General features: G+C 37.8%; 1 protein-coding gene across 1 annotated transcript; it reads left to right on the top strand.

Annotated features, from left to right (window-relative positions):
- The first annotated feature begins 433 nt into the window (after window positions 1–433).
- LOC107799470 (transcription factor bHLH106) lies at window positions 434–2,538 on the top strand. The gene is made up of 2 exons (XM_016622593.2): window positions 434–862; window positions 1,836–2,538. Exons 1-2 carry the CDS (start codon window positions 569–571, stop codon window positions 2,277–2,279), a joined length of 738 nt encoding a protein of 245 aa, XP_016478079.1. The 5' UTR covers window positions 434–568; the 3' UTR covers window positions 2,280–2,538.
- The last annotated feature ends 14,973 nt before the right edge of the window (window positions 2,539–17,511 follow it).

Raw genomic sequence — 17,511 nt, forward strand, 5'->3', positions numbered from 1 at the left:
AACAAAGCATTGGTTAGCGATCTTAGTTTTGGATGGAGTAAACAACATATTGATTCTTGGTAATCATTCTCCCATGAACTAGTTTTTAGGAGAGAGTTAGGTCTAATATTTTTTTTTCTTACCATGATATATCCATGTCGTGCCCAACCCCAGTTATTGTGTTTCCTAGTATTGTGTTCTAATTAGTATGCCTAGGCATACGAGGGGATGTTAAGTATCCCACAATATTTAAAATATATATTTTTATTTTCTTATATAATTTTGGGTAATTTTCACCAAAATTTTCTCTTTGTCGGTCAAATTGAAGGTACTTACAAGAAGATACAAAGCGCTCTCTTTTTTGAGATAAAATAAAACCGCGTGGTTTTCATATCATCATTTCATGTGACCACAACTCAACCAAAACGACCTCAACAAAGAAGAAACGACCAAAAAGATAAAAGAGAAGAAGAAAAGTCCTATCAAAACCCTAGACATAATCATACATCTTATCCAATCATTTCCACTTATTCCTTTCTCTAAATTCCCACCGAAAGTTTCTCTTTAGAATCCAAAAAACACCATCAATATGCAACAAGAAAACATGCTAGAAAACTTGGATTTTTGCCATCATTTGACCCAAAATAAATCAAACGAGAATATGGGAGAATATGGTTTTGATATTCCAGCTATCAAAAGCTTTTGTAGCTCATCATTTTACTCTCAATCAGTGAAATTTCAAGAAACTGTAGAGAGTATTACTACTCCAGAGGCAAGAGCTATTGCTGCTTCTAAGAATCATAAAGAAGCTGAAAGAAGAAGAAGAGAGAGGATTAATTCTCATCTTGATAGACTCAGAACCCTACTTTCCTGCAATTCAAAGGTAATTTCTTTGCACGAATCATGTGTATATATAAAGATTTTTTTGCACTGTCAATCATGTAAAGAATATCAATAAGTAAATCCCTTTTAAATATGAGATTTGGAATTTTGAAAATATGATACGCTACCTGATTTAACAGGTAAAAATGACTTAAACTCGTGGTGTAAAATTTTTTACGCCGCCGTTCATGGTTCATATAACTTAAACTCTTATTATTAGTACTTTTGTGTTACCCCCTTACTTTCTCGTTTTTCTTATTAAATATGCTGAAATCAGTTGCGTATCCAGAATTTTCATCGAAGAGTGTCAAAATATAAATAATTAGATAAATCGAAAAGTGAAGGGAATCAACGTATAGTAAATATACATAAAATAAAATAATCTAGCAAACGTAGCTTGACCCCCTTGCTTCAATGTAGCTCCATCACTTGGTGAAAGGTTGAATGAAAACATGATTATTCTTTTTGGTGAAAAAATGAACAAATTCATCTATTTATTTGATATTTTTTTTATCGATAATTTCTAAAAAAAATCCCTTTTTTTAGCTTCGATTTTTTTATTTAAAAAAAAATGGGGCATAGCTTTACAGAAGAAATTAACTTTATTTGAATCGTCCTTTCAATTTTTTGGTCAAGTAATTACCTTTCCATGCCAGTTTAGGCTAACCTTATTAGTTAGGTCATATATCTAATTACGGAATTTCCTACCGAAACTACTCAAGATATATTTCATATTGCAAAAAGTTAAGATCTCAAGACCTTTGGTTTTGAAGTAGAACAAAATCATGATTTCACCTGCTTTCCCCCCCCCCCCCTTACTTTTGGTATTCAAGATTCTGATTTATTAGAACACCGTAGTGAAAAGGTCCCATATACATTACATGGGATTTGAAAAGTAGTTTCACTTTTTCTACAAAAAAAAGAAGATTACTCTTTTTTGCTCTCTTTTTGAATGTGTTTTTTTCATTTTACAGACAGATAAAGCATCTTTGCTAGCCAAAGTGGTTCAACGTGTGAGGGAGCTAAAACAACAGACTTCTGAAATCATGCAACTTGATGAAACAAACTTCCCTTCTGAAACTGATGAAATCACAGTGCTATCATCAAATGATTGCTTATCTGATGGGAGATTACTCATTAAGGCTTCCCTTTGTTGCGATGATCGGTTCGATCTCATCCCTGACCTAATCGAAACCCTAAAATCACTCGGATTGAGTCCTCTAAGAGCTGAAATGGTCACATTAGGAGGGAGAATTCGTAATGTGATTGTATTAGCTGTTGATAAAGATCATAGTAGTGATGAGTCTCTCTTGTTCTTAAGAGATGCTTTGAGGTCTATAGTACAACGTTCGAGTTATGGTACTGGTGAACGGTCTAAAAGGCGAAGAGTATTAGATCAAGGAACATCAAATTACTAGGATTTCACGAGGCGCATCCAGAATTTGACGATTATGAGTTCTTGTATGGATCATAAGTTGATATATCAAATAATTCTCGGTCCAAGAACTTATGTTCTTTTTCATGCATGCTTTATTTGGATAGCAGCATTGTTTTCTCAACGTTTATACTATATATTTTCTCGTGAGTAATTTCTATTGCGAGTTTGGATGTGTAATAGTAATTAGTTAGGGTTTGTTTAGACCAACTTCATGGATGAAATGTAATTATCGTTTCACTTGATATAATTAACTCTGATATAAGCTTGCCATTTTTTATTATATGTTTCATTCTTGAAGAGTTAATATTTTTAATGTACCTTAATTCAAAGCATGATGTATCTATATGTAGATCAGCTGTTAATTGTGTGGTTCGTTAGCTATTCAAGTTTTTCATTGGTGATTTCATCCCTTCCGTACGTGCAGAATTCTGATGAGAAAGCAATTTAACATATATACTAAGTCTAACTAAGAAAAACAGTTTGATACTTGAGTGGTATTGATAAAAAGTGTTCATGCCTTAATTAGTTTTTAAAATGACAATTTTTTTTTTAATTAAAGTGACAGATTAAACGGACAGAAGAATGTAATATAGGTGTGTGAAACACATTAAATTAAGAGCACACAACGCAATATACAAATAAATTGCATCTGTAATTGGTATATTGCCCTTGTGGCCAAGGGCGGATAAATATAATAATAGTTTATATGAATTCAGTAGCTTTTTATTCATTCTCTAGACATATATATTAAAAACTCACTATATATCTATAACTGTTTGATTGAGAACTCACTTATTATTATTACTATTACTATTATTATTATTATTATTATTATTATATTAAGTTAAGATAATGAAAAAACTTATAAACTTCAAATTTTAAATTGTTTTTGACGTGGGAGACAATAAATTAAAGTTGGAAGAAAGATCACAGGGTGTTGGTTTCTTTGGGTTTGTGAACTAGGAAAAACTATATAGAAGAATCTAGGTAGACAGCGTGCGGTTCTAGTTCCAGCACAAAAGCTCACGAGACTGAACATTCTCCTCGGAATCTAGGTATATTCAACCAGTTCTTCTTTATTTCGTTCTTTATTTTTTCCCTGTCCATCCCTATTGTATTTTTCCAAAGAAGAAAACCAATTCTTTACGTCGATTTAGGAGTATCAAAAAGTTGAATTTCACAAATTGATTGATCTACTTTTTGTACTGAAAATATTTACAAGTAGTGGATTCTAGATCGGAACACAATGCTGGCCAGTTGTGAATATATATTCATTCGATAACTAAATCTTAACATTCTAGTATCTCTAAGTTTAATTACTACAAAGAATTAGCCAGCCCGTATGTACATAGATTTGATTAGAACTTCAAAAAAGAGTTTTTGTAGTTTTATTGAAAAATAAATTTGAAAATTGAAATTGTACTGTTTAGATATGCATTTTGAAACCATTGCATATGCTGATAAATATTTATTTATATTGAAACCATAGCAGTAAAAATTTTGTTGGAGTGATTCAGGGCTCGTAACTGACCTATTTTATAATTGAAGAATAAGCTTTAGTAGTCTCCCTTTTCCTTTTCTGATCCTCTAATTAATGATTCAGATAAAAAAAAAGTGAAATAATGAAAAAAGGACTGGCTATGGCATGAAGCGTTAGCTCGGTCAATTCTACGAAAATATTAGCCGCTAATAAATGAAGAAGATCACTTCGTTCTTAGTCAATAATATTATTTAAATTCTAAATTATAGAAAAACTTGTTAGATAAGGTTAATTAGAAATAGCAGTCCAATAAGCAGCGCTATAAAGATAGATACAATAATTTTAGAAATTTATCTTTTATAGGCGAGATTCTGAGTCTAAGCTCTATCTATCGATGAATGACTCAGCCGCTATTCCTCTCAATTGATTCAGTAGGTTCTCTGTTCATTATTTATGTGCAAAATCTATATATATATATTCTTACTTTCACTTATGGAAAGCAGTAATAACCTTTTGGAGCGGTGCACTGCATACTGCCGCCTGAGCGTGCTGTTTGTCGGCACAGTCCAACTGTTACGCCACTTTCTCTTTGGCTTTTCTCAGAAAGACAATCATCACTTGTGTCCTAATTATATTGCAAACTCTCTTCCTTCTTCTCTCTATATCTGACACATTCTGAATGCGTGCTACTTTGTGTTCTGTACATGTTTCTTCTACTGTTATTCTTTGTTGAAGACTTCGCCAAAAAGTACTTGCCTTTTTTCTTCCTTCATTTTAAGGACCCGTTTGTCCAACAAAACAATTTCCTTTTTAGAAATGTATGTGTGCATAAAAAATTTTAAGTTTTTTAAAAATATCTTTACACTCACTAAACTATAATATTTTTTCAAGTAAAATATATGTTCAAAAATAATTTCAAATTCGAATTATTATTTTTTAACTTTACTCTAAATACCATTTTTTTTCCTTAAAATTATACTCCATGTCCAAACGCCTACTTTGAATTTTTTTCAAAAGATGTTACTCAAAAAATGTACAGTTAAATATACATTTAATTGGAATTATCACAGAATGACGCATGTCTGTCTGTTCGTCATCACGCTTGCTAAAAGCTACATCTTCGCTATTATTTAGATGTTTTAGGATTAGTTCATTCTTTTTTTTGACAACGGGGAATATATATTATAAAACTACATAATATTGTTTGGTACATCGCCATAGATACTACAAGTCTTAAGGCCGCCTTCTTATGTTATAAATAAGCTGGAAGCTGATACGGCTGACTATGTTTATTTTGTTAAATATCTAACTAATGAAGTTTGCTGTAATCTTGCCAACTTAGGCAATATAAAATCCAGATTTGCATGAGCAATCAAACCCTAAATACTAGAGAATTCAGAGAATAGAGAGGAAGAAGCAGAAGAATGATTTTTATTTATTAATCCACTGTTACACCACTTAAAAGTATTTGATAACCTGACTGCCATTCACGTGCATATCACATGTGTGAGTGTGCATTGTCTAAAATACCCGTCTTGTAACTAACTTTAATCCTCAATACTATAACTAACACACCAAGTTTGGATACTAAGAAACAATGTTTTACAGCAGTCAATCCTTTTGTTAGAAGGTCAGCTAATTGCAAAGAAGATGTCACTATCCGAAATTTCTCACCGACGAGATGGTGATGACGCCTAACATTCCACTTGCTAGGCAAGCCAACGTTAGAGAATCATTAACCAATTCCTTATTTTCATTCAGTAATTAACAATAATTAACTAAGATGAAATATAATAAGTGCGGAATATCATAAAACTGTATTAATTACTACCACCCGTATCTGGAGTCACAATTCACGAGCATTCTAGAATTTACAACAAGTAATAATCTGAAAAAATACAACTGTCTGAATGTAAGAAACAATAGAACAGAAAAGATAGGCGGGGACTTCAAGGTCTGTGAACGCCGACAGATCTACCTTGAGTCTCCGGACAGCAGACCAATAGCAAAAATCTCGATCAAACCGAACCGGTATCAAAGTCTGCACAGAAAGTGCAGAGTGCAACATCAGTACAACCGACCCCATGTACTAGTAAGTGTCGAGCCTAACCCCGGCGAAGTAGTGATGAGGTTAGGACAAGACACCCAGATATAACCTGAACAGTATAATCATGCTAGTGGTAACAACAGTAAATAAATAAATAACGCAGAAATAATGGGAAGGGAACATACAATGGGGGAATACAACATAAAGAGTGAGAATAATGAAAAGACAGAATTAAACCGAAAATCCTTAAACGAATGAGCAATTAAAACAGCAAGAAAAACTGCACGGCATCACCCTTCGTGCTTTTACTCTCAACCTCACCAAATAAATAAATAGAACGGCATGACATCACCCTTCGTGCATTAAACCTCTTATAATATATACGACATCACCCTTCGTGCTTTAAACCTCTCATAATATACACGGCATCACCCTTCGTGCTTTATACTCTTCCTCACAATCTAAATAATGCATGCACGACATCACCCTTCATACTTTACACTCTTCCTCACCATATAAATAAATCACGCACGGCATCACCCTTCGTTCTTTACACTCTTCCTCACAATTCACAGAATCAATAACAACGGATAGAGAGAAGTTTCACAAAGAAATCGATATTTCATCAATGATTACTTTCACAATTTAACATCTCAACCTCGAATTAATATTCACAATTTTATCAACCTTGGTGGAACCGGATACAAGTCTCCCAACATTTCAACAACAATAATAAGCATGGATAACATGATTTAAGACTACAAATTTGCAAGAATGAAATTTCACTCGCATGCTATGACTCGACCACAAGGCATAGATGCTCGTCAACTCAACTATACATCGTATTCAACAACAAAACACGTAGCAAATACTCACACAATATCTATTCCCTAAGCCAAAGTTAGACACAACACTTACCTTGCTCCGAAGGCCAGTTATTTCTCAATCACAACTTTTTCTTTGGAATTCACCTCCAAACCACTCGTATCTATTAAAAAATGACTCAATAATATCAAATATTGCTAAAGGAATCAATTATACTTCATAAATTAAATTTTTCAAATTTTTCCTCCAAAAAGTCAAAAAATCGACCTCGGACCCGCTTGATCAAAACCCGAGGTACGGCCCAAAATCCTTTTACCCATTCACCCCCGTGCCCGAATATGTAATTAGTTTTGGAATCCGACCTCAAATCGAGGTCTAAATCCCCAAATTTCCGAAATCCCTAGTTTCTACCCTAACCCCTAATTCTACCATGAAAACTTTAGTTTTTTGGTTGATAATTCAAGAAATGTAATGGGTAATTGAAAGAAAATGGTTTAGAATTACTTACCAACAATTTGGGGAAGAAATAGCTCTTGGAAAATCGCCTCTACCCGTTTGGTTCTTGAAAAATGTTGAAGAAATGGCTTAAACCCGTGTTTAGAGTCTGTTTTAAGTCGCTGGACAGCCTTCATCGCATTCGCGAGAGGCCTGTCATGATCGCGATACACGGCGGCCTAAGGCCTTCGCATTCACGAGTCTTTCTACGTGTTCGCATAAGACAGCTCCCCCCAAGCCTTCGCATTCGCGACCCAGTAGACGCGTTCGCGTAGAAGAGCATGACCTCCTCCCCCAGGTCCCTTAAACTATCGCGTTCGCGTGAGACAGATCGCGTTCGCGAAGGGTACCACCCCCAATGCTTCGCTTTCGCGACCAGTCCTTCACGTTCGCGACGAAGAAAATTCCCCTGCCCCTATTTTACCTTTCGCGTTCGCGACACTACCTACGCGAACGCAAAGAATGCCACGCTAGAACAGGTGATGCAGCACAATCTCAGATTTTGTAAGTGCAAATCACCCCGTAGCCTATTCGAAACTCACCCGAACCCTCGGGGTTCCAAACCAAACATGCACACAAGTCTAAAAACATCATACAGACCTGCTCGCGCGATCAAATCACCAAAATAATACCTAGAACTCCGAATTTAGTACCAAATCGAATGAAATTCTCAAGAACACTTTAAAATTTTTATTTTCTCAACTGGACGTCCGAATCACGTCAAATCAACTCCGCTTCTCACCAAATTTCACAGACAAGTCTTAAATATCATAATGAACCTGTACCGGGCTCCGAAACTAAAATACGAACCCGATACTAACAATGCCAAATATCAATCAATTCTTAAAAACAATAAATTTTCAAACTTTTAATTTTTATCAAAAATTCATAACTCAAGCTAGGGACCTCCGAATTCGATTCCGGACATACGCCCAGGTCCCATAATTCGATACGGACCTACCGGGACCGTCAAAGCACGGATCCGGGCCCATTTACTAAAAATATTGGTCGAAATCAATTAAAATCAACTTTTAAGGTAAATATTCTTATTTTCATTAGTTTTCAACATAAAAGCTTTTCGGAAACCTGTCCGGACTATGCACGCAAATCGAGGAGGGTTAAAATGAGATTTTTAAGGCTTAAGAGCGCATATTCGAGTTCTAAAACATAAGATGACCTTTTGTGTCATCACATTCTGCACCTCTAAAACTACCGTTCGTCCTCGAACGGACATAGAAGAGTACCTGGGCTGGTGAAAAGGTGGGGATATCTACTCCGCATATCGGACTCGGACTCCAAAGTAGCCGCCTCAATAGGCTAACCTCTCCACTGTACTCGAACTGAAGGGTAACTCTTTGATCTCAACTGGCGAACTTGTCGGCTAGAATTGCCACCGGCTCCTCCTCGTAAGTCAAATCATTGTCCAACTGGATAGAGCTGAAATCTAACACATGGGATGGATCACCATGATACTTTCGAAGGATGGACACATAGAATATCGGATGAACAACTTCTAAACTAGGTGGCAACGCAAGCCTGTAAGCCACCTTTCCCACTCTCTCCAGAATCTCAAAAGGTCCGATATACCTAGGGATCAACTTGCCCTTCTTTCCGAACCTCATTACACTTTTCCTAGGTGAAACCCGGAGCAATATTCTTTCTCCAACTATGAATGCAATATCACGAACTTTACGATCGGCATAACTCTTTTGCCTAGACTGAGCTGTGCGTAGTCGATCCTGAATAATCTTGACCTTATCCGAGGCATCCTGTACCAAATCGGTACCCAACAACCGAGCTTCTCCCGGTTCAAACCAACCAACTGGCGATCGGCATCGCCTTCCGTATAATACCTCATATGGAGCCATCTGAATTCTCGACTTGTAGCTATTATTATTATAAGCAAACTCCGCAAGTGAAAAGAAATGATCCCAAGAACCTCCAAAGTTTATAACACAAGCGCAAAGCATATCTTCCAATATCTAAATAGTGCGCTCTGACTGTCCGTCTGTCTGTGGATGAAATATTGTACTCAACTCCACTCGCGTGCCTAACTCACGATGTACAACCCTCCAGAAATGTGAGGTAAACTGCGTACCTCGATATGAAATAATAGACACGGGCACCCCGTAAAGGCGGACAGTCTCACGAATGTAAATTTCAGCTAACCTCTCTGAAGAATAGGTAACTTCCATAGGAATGAAATGTGCTGTCTTGGTCAAACTGTCCACAATGTCCCAAACTGCGTCAAATTTTCTTTGAGTCCGTGGGAGCCAAACAACAAAATCCATAGTGATACGCTCCCACTTCCACTCAGAAATTTCTAACTTCTGAAGCAAACCACCAGGTCTCTGATGCTCGTACTTAACTTGCTGACAATTCAGACACTGAGCTACATATACAACTATATTCTTTTTCATTCTCCTCCACCAATAATTTTGCCGCAAATCTTGATACCATTTGGCGGTACCTGGATGAATATAATACCTGGAACTGTGTGCTTCTTCAAGAATTAATTCACGAAGCCCATCCACATTAGGCATACAAATACGGCCCTGCATTCACAGAACCCCATCTTCCCCCACAGCAACCTGTTTGGCATCACCGTACCGCACTGTGTCCTTAAGGACAAGTAAATGAGGATCATCATATTGCCTCTCTCTGATGCGCTCGTATAAAGAAGACCGAGCGACTGTGTAAGCTAGAACCCGACTGGGTTCTGAAACATCTAACCTCACAAACTGATTAGCCAAAGTCTGAACAAATACTGAAAGCTACGATGATCAGTAAATACCTCACACGAGACACCATAGAGGTAATGCCTCCAAATCTTCAGCGCGTGAACAATGGCTGCCAATTCTAAGTCATGAATAAGATAATTCTTCTCGTGAACTTTCAACTGCCGCGACGCGTATGCAATTACCTTGCCATCTTGCATTAATACTGCACCAAGCCCAATATGAGAGGCGTCACAATATACTGCATAAGATCCTGAACCTGTGGGTAACACCAATACCTGTGCCGTGGTCAAAGCAGTCTTGAGCTTCTGAAAGCTCGCTTCACACTCGTCTGACCATCTGAATGGGGCACCCTTCTGGGTCAATCTGGTCAATGGGGCTGCTATGGATGAAAACCCTTCCACGAACCGACGATAATAACCTGCTAAACCCAGGAAACTCCGGATCTCTGTAACTGAAGTAGGTCTAGGCCAATTATGAGCAACCTCAATCTTCTTAGGATCCACTTTTATGCCTTCTGCCGATACAACATGCCCCCAAAAAAGGCAACTGAGTCTAACCAAAACTCATATTTTGAAAATTTGGCATATAACTGATTATTCTTCAAAGTTTGAAGCACACTCCGAAGATGCTGCCCATGCTCCTCTCGACTGCTAGAGTAAATCAAGATATCATCAATGAATATAACCACAAAAGAACCCCAAATAGGGCTTAAACTCCCTATTCATCAAATCCATTAGTGTTGTTGGGGCGTTGGTAAGCCCAAATGATATTACTAGGGATTCGTAATGCCCATACCGAGTCCAAAAAGCTGTCTTAGGGACATCAGATGCCCTAATCTTCAACTGATGGTAACCCAACCTCATAATTATTTACCTAAATTAATGAGTCACATTTAATACCACCTGGGCGGGCACCTATCTCGTAGGTTAAAACTCAATAATTACAACACAAATTTGGCAAGTATGCACAGAGAATTTCATATAAAAAATTTTCAAATAAGCCTAGCAGGCATGACTCCCTATTAGTAGTATAGTATAAATTTAATTTTCACAAGGGAGAATTTAAACACAAGAATTTTTATCACAGGGATCTCGTCCTTATATAACTTTCACCGCAGCTCATAGCTCGGTTTAAACATATCAATTTATTTTAAAATACGAGGACATCGGCCTCAGTTCTGAATCACAAGTAATATGCACATCTTGCCAATTGAAACTTTCCATTTTCTCCTTTTAAATAACTTTCGTTAAACAAAATCACAACACATAATGAACCCCACACCGGTAGGGCATATAATTCATAATTTGTAATTAATTATCCAAAAATACATCAAAACATACCGAAATAAGTACCAGAAAGGCACCTTTAGACTCACAGATCTTATTAGAGTCCATCATGGAATGATAGGTGTAGTTATCTCCATAAAACCTCCTAACATAAGTAAACATATAAGTAGATTATAGAATTACGAAGCTCACACATAAGTGTAGCACAATAGGAGGACTCGTCTTGATACTCAAAACCGAATCAAGTTTAGGAAATTATTCATTTATTTTAAATCGAGTTCGTACCTATAACGACACCATCTGATGTAACGACCTCCACTATACCATAAAACAAATATAATAACGGCTGGGTCTCCACCTCTAGGACGCCTTCTACCCGCCTGTCCTCCACCCTTAACTGACCGTGTGAGTGGTGTAGTAACTGCAATGGGGCACGTAGCCTGAGTGCTTTGATGAAATATGCCTTTCCCAAGTTTGGGACAATTTTCTCATGATGTGCCTAGTATCGCCGTATTCATAACAACCCCTTTGTGGGTTTGGCTGCTCATATTGAGTCTGTGCCAGATAACTGGAATAACCATTGTAGGAAACTCATGTCGATGGTGCATTAAAAGAACTTACTGGAGCACCTCGGGTAATCCGATGTGCGGACTGGGCTGCCCGACTGCCCGAGCCCCTGCCATAATGATTTTTTTTTACCTGCAGAGTAGAATCCACTGAATCCCCCAGAACTTTGAAACGTCTTGGTCTCCTTATCTTGGCAATTTATACCACTAACGGAAATGAAGTATTAGCCCGTAGCTCCCGAGTTGTACAAAATTTTACGATTATAATTGGGTCCTTCAATGAGTCTGTAGACTCGCTCTCTCGATGTAGGAAGCAAAGTAGGAATATGACGGGCTAACTTATTGAACCTGATGGCATATTATGACACTGTCATGGTGACCTGACACAACCATTCAAACACTATGCGCCACGTATTATGGAGAGTCCGGGAACAAACTTTTTCAAAAGCATTTATGAGAACTGAGCCAAGTGGGTGGTGTTGCATTGGCTGGTCTGCCCTCTTCATAGGCTTGCCACCGACACTTGTGCAGAATTATCTCTCCTTAGGCTAATTTCTTCTTTTGTTATGCTGACTTAACACTTTTGAGCTGAACCATTTCTTAACATACTCTTCGATTCTTCTCAGAGGTAACCCATACCCCTATTTATACACAACGATCACAAAAGTAGAGCTCCATACAGACAAATCTTGGCACGAACCACATAGTCCAGAATCTCGTCAACCACTGTACTTCCTCCGAAGCACCCCAAAATTCGCAACCATGGCGTCCGTGCTGAGTAGACCTTCTATAAATTTAAAGTTATTTCTCTAACTCCTTCGGTACTGAAGTATAGGATTATTAAGTAGGCGGACATACCGCAAGTCCCAACCTTATCCTCTACAACATCTCATGCCTCAAACACATGTAAATTTTGGGAGAACCTTTCAGTACCACATATATATACATTTCAGGCCAAAACTGATATAACACATGACTCGCAATCCATTCATTGATAGTGGACTCCCCCACTTGGCGCGAAGTCATAGTTCACTATGTCTGATGGTCCACAATATTAACCTTCACAACTCGTATAAATCAACCAGATGCCAAGGTCCCCCACATTATTCATAAGGTGATCTCTTTATACGTCTGAATCTTTAATTGGAATCACACATTGAGGCAATGTTTGAGCATCTCTGGCTCCCTCGTAGTTCATCTACGGCATCACGAACCATCGACGCACAACTGATACCGAGTACGCAATGTCATACACGAGTAGATACAAAGGAATGTGTGAGATATAGGTTTCAAGCAAAATCAATGCCGCACGATAAGGAATAAAAGATGTGATATTGTTCCTAAACTTCATAGCCTCTAATAGATAAGTACAGACGTTTCCGTGCCGATCCTTCAGACTCTACTAAGCTTGCTCGTGACTCATGAGACCTATGTAACCTAGGGCTCTGATACCAACTATCACATCTCGAAATTTTCCACCGACGGTACTGTGATGGCGCCTAATATTTCACTTGCTAGGTAAGCCAACGTTAGAGAATCATTAACCAATTCCTTATTTCCATTCAGTATTTAACAATAATTAACTAAGATAAAATATAATAAGTGCGGAATATCATTAAAATTTATTAATTACTACCACCCAAATCTAGAGTCACAATTCACGAGCATTCTAGAATTTACTACAAGTAATAATCTGAAAGAAATACAACTGTCTGAATGAAAGAAATAGCAGAACAGAAAAGATAGGTGGGACCTCAAGGTCTGTGAACGCCGACAGATCTACCTTGAGTCTCCGGACAACGGACCAATAGCAAAAATCTCGATCAATCCGAACCGGTATCAAAGTCTGCACAGAAAGTGCAGAGTTCAGCATCAGTATAATCGACCCCATGTACTGGTAAGTGTCGAGCCTAACCTCGACGAGGTAGTGACGAGGCTAGGACAAGACACCCACATATAACCTGAACAGTATAATCATGCTAGTGGCAATAACAGTAAATAAAGAAATAACACAAAAATAATGGGAAGGGAACATACAGTAGGGGAATACAACATAAAGAGTGAAAATAATGAAAAGACAGAATTAAACCGAAAATTCTTAAACGAATTGAGAAATTAAAACAGCAAGGAAAACTGCACGGCATCACCCTTCGTGTTTTTACTCTCAACCTCACCAAATAAATAAATAGAACGGCACGACATCACCCTTCGTGCATTAAACCTCTCATAATATATACGGCATCACCCTTCGTGCTTTAAACCTCACAAAATATACACGGCATCACCCTTCGTGCTTTACACTCTTCCTCACAATATAAATAATGCATGCACGGCATCACCCTTCGTGCTTTACACTCTTCCTCATCATATAAATAAATCACGCACGGCATCACCCTTCGTGCTTTACACTCTTCTCCACAATTCACAGAATCAATAACAACGGATAGAGAGAAATTTTACAAAGAAATCAATATTTCATCAATGATTACTTTCACAATTTAACATCTCAACCTCGAATCAATATCACAATTTTATCAACCTTAGTGGAACCGGATACAAGTCTCCCAAAATTTCAACAACAACAATTAGCATGGATAACAAGATTTAAGACTACAAATTTGCAAGAATGGAATTTCACTCGCATGATATGACTCGACCACAACGCATAGATACTCGTCACCTCAACTATACATCGTATTCAACAATAAAATACGTAGCAAATACTCACACAATACCTATTCTCTCAAGCCAAAGTTAGACACAACACTTACCTTGCTCTGAAGGCCACTTAATTCTCAATCACAGCCTTTCCTTTGGAATTCACCTCCAAACCACTCGTATCTATTCAAAAATGACTCAATAATATCAAATATTGCTAAAGGAATCAATTATACTTCATAAATTAAATTTCTCAATTTTTTTCTTCCAAAAAGTCGAAAAATCGACTACGGCCCCGCTTGGTCAAAACCCGAGATTCGGACCAAAATCCTTTTACCCATTCACCCTCGAGCCCGAATATGTAATTAGTTTTGGAATCCGACCTCAAATCGAGGTCTAAAGCCCCAAATTTTCGAAATCCCTAGTTCCTACCCTAACCCCTAATTCTACCATGAAAGCTCTAGAGTTTTGGTTGATAATTCAAGAAATATAATGTGTAATTGAAAGAAAATGGTTTAGAATCATTTACCAACAATTTGGGGAAGAAATGGCTCTTAGAAAATCGCCTCTACATATTTGGTTCTTGAAAAATATTGAAGAAATGGCTTAAACCCGTGTTTAGAGTCTGTTTTAAGTCGCTGGACAGGCCTTCGTCGCATTCGCGAGAGGCCTGTCGCGATCGCGATGCATAACGGAATAAGGCCTTCGCATTCGCGAGTCTTTCTACGTGTTCGCATAAGGCAGCTCCCCCCAAGCCTTCGCATTCGGGACCTAGTGGACGTGTTCTCATAGAAGAATATGACCCCCTCCCCCAGGTCCCTTAAACTATCGCGTTCGCGAAGGCACCCCCAACGCTTCGCGTTCGTGACCAGTCCTTCGCGTTCGCGAAGAAGAAAATTCTCCTGCCCCCATTTTACCTTTCGCGCTCGCGACACTACCTACGCGAACGCGAAGAAGGGCACACCAGAACAGCTGTTGCAGCACAATCTCAGATTTTCTAAGTGCAAATCACCCCATAGCATATCCGAAATTCACCCGAGCCCTCGGGGCTCCAAACCAAATATGCACACAAGTCTAAAAATATCATACGAACCTGCTCGCATGATCAAATTGCCAAAATAACACCTAGAACTCCAAATTTAGCCCCAAATCGAATGAAATTCTCAAGAACACTTTAAAATTTCTATTTTCTCAACTGGACGTCCGAATAATGTCAAATCAACTCTGTTTCTCACCAAATTTCACAGACATATCTTAAATATCATAATGAACATGTATCGGGCTCAGGAACCAAAATACCGAACCGATACTAACAATGCCAAATATCAATCAATTCTTAAAAACAATTAATTTCTAAACTTTTAATTTTCATCAAAAATTCATAACTCAAGTTAGGGACCTCTGAATTCGATTCTGGACATACACCCAGGTCTCATAATTCGATACGGAACTACCGGGACTATCAAAGTATAGATCTGGGCTCATTTACCAAAAATATTGACTGAAGTCAACTAAAATCAACTTTTAAGACAAAAATTCTTATTTTTATTAGTTTTTAACATAAAAGCTTTTCGAAAACTTGTTCGGACCGTGCACGTAAATCAAAAAGGATAAGAATGATATTTTTAAGGCTTAAGAGCACAGATTCAAGTTCTAAAACATAAGATGACCTTTTGGGTCATCACAGAAGAAGAAACATAACATGGATGTATAAGCCCTGTCTTGATCTTCTCTCTTACAAAATGACTGTCTATCTCGATATGCTTTTTTCTCTCGTGAAATATTAGATTCCCAGCTATTTGTATTGATGCCTTGTTATCGCAAAACAGAGAAACAAGTTTAGACACATTGATCCCCAAGTCTTCCAACATTCCTGTTAACTATGTGATCTCTGCAGTTACAGCAGCCATGCTTCTATACTCAGCTTCTGCTGAGCTCCTACTCACTGTAGGTTGCTTCTTTTCTATGATATTAAAGAATTACCTAGTTTCACGACATAACCTGTTACAGATCTCCTTGTATTGAGGCATGATGCCCAATCTGAATCACAATATGCGCTTAGATGATCAATGGCTCCTGCTTCCATCAATAACTCCATGCCTGGTGCTCCTTTGATATACCTCACCACTCTCAATGCTGCCTCCATGTGTGACTTTTTGGGCTTTTGCATGAATTGACTCAAAGTTTGTACTGCAAAACTTATGTCAGGCCTGGTGATAGTTAACAGCCTCCCTATTAATCTTTGATATGCTGAATTATCTTTTAACTCTGAATCTCCTGTCTTCCCAATACATGTGTCATACTCTACAGTTGTTAGTTTTTGATTCAACTCTATAGGAGTTGCAACTGGCTTTGCACCACTTAAGCTTATCTCTGAAATTAATTCCAAAGCATACTTTCTTTGATTGAGTAAGATCCTCTTTTTTGACCTTGAGACCTCAATTCCCAGAAAATATCTTAGTTGGCCTAAGTCCTTAACTTTGAACTTGCTATGTAGAATTGTCGTAACATCATTGATTAAGCTGGAACAACTTCCAGTAATCAGTAAATCATGCACATATACTAGTATAATGACCATCGCTTCTCCTTATTACTTTGTGAATAAGGAGTGATCAAATGCACTTTGTTTGAAACCACTCTGAACAAGTGCATCAGTGAGCTTTATGTTCCATTGTCTGGATGCTTGTTTGAGACCATAGAGAGATTTCATAAGCCTGCACACAACTTCCCCTGCTTATGAAATCCCTGAGGCAACTGCATATAAACTTCTTCATAGAGATCTCCTTGTAGGAAGGAATTGCTAACATCCATTTGATATAAAATCCAGCCCTTGGCAGCAGCTACGCTGATAATGGTCCTGACTGTGACCATCTTTGTTGCAGGAAAAAATGTGTCATGGTAGTCCAGCCCTTCCTTTTAATTATATCCTTTCGCAACCAGCCTTGCCTTGTATCTGTCTACCTCTCTATTAGACTTGTATTTAATTTTGTATACCCATTTTGACCCAATGGCTTGCTTCCCAACTGGTAAGTCCACTATCTCCCAAGTATTATTGTTCTCAAGGACTTTGATCTCCTCTTGCATAGCTGTAAACCATCCGCTATCATTGGAAGC

The sequence above is a fragment of the Nicotiana tabacum genome, chromosome 15 (genome assembly GCF_000715075.1).
Source record: "Nicotiana tabacum cultivar K326 chromosome 15, ASM71507v2, whole genome shotgun sequence".
NCBI classification, from domain to species: domain Eukaryota; kingdom Viridiplantae; phylum Streptophyta; class Magnoliopsida; order Solanales; family Solanaceae; genus Nicotiana; species Nicotiana tabacum.

What these genes read in the sequence shown, in the direction of transcription:
- LOC107799470 (XM_016622593.2), top strand. Translation starts at nt 569, where the DNA reads ATGCAACAAGAAAACATGCTAGAAAACTTGGATTTTTGCCATCATTTG. An exon ending in TACTTTCCTGCAATTCAAAG is followed by an intron (nt 863 to 1,835) that starts GTAATTTCTTTG and finishes TTCATTTTACAG; the next exon opens with ACAGATAAAGCATCTTTGCT.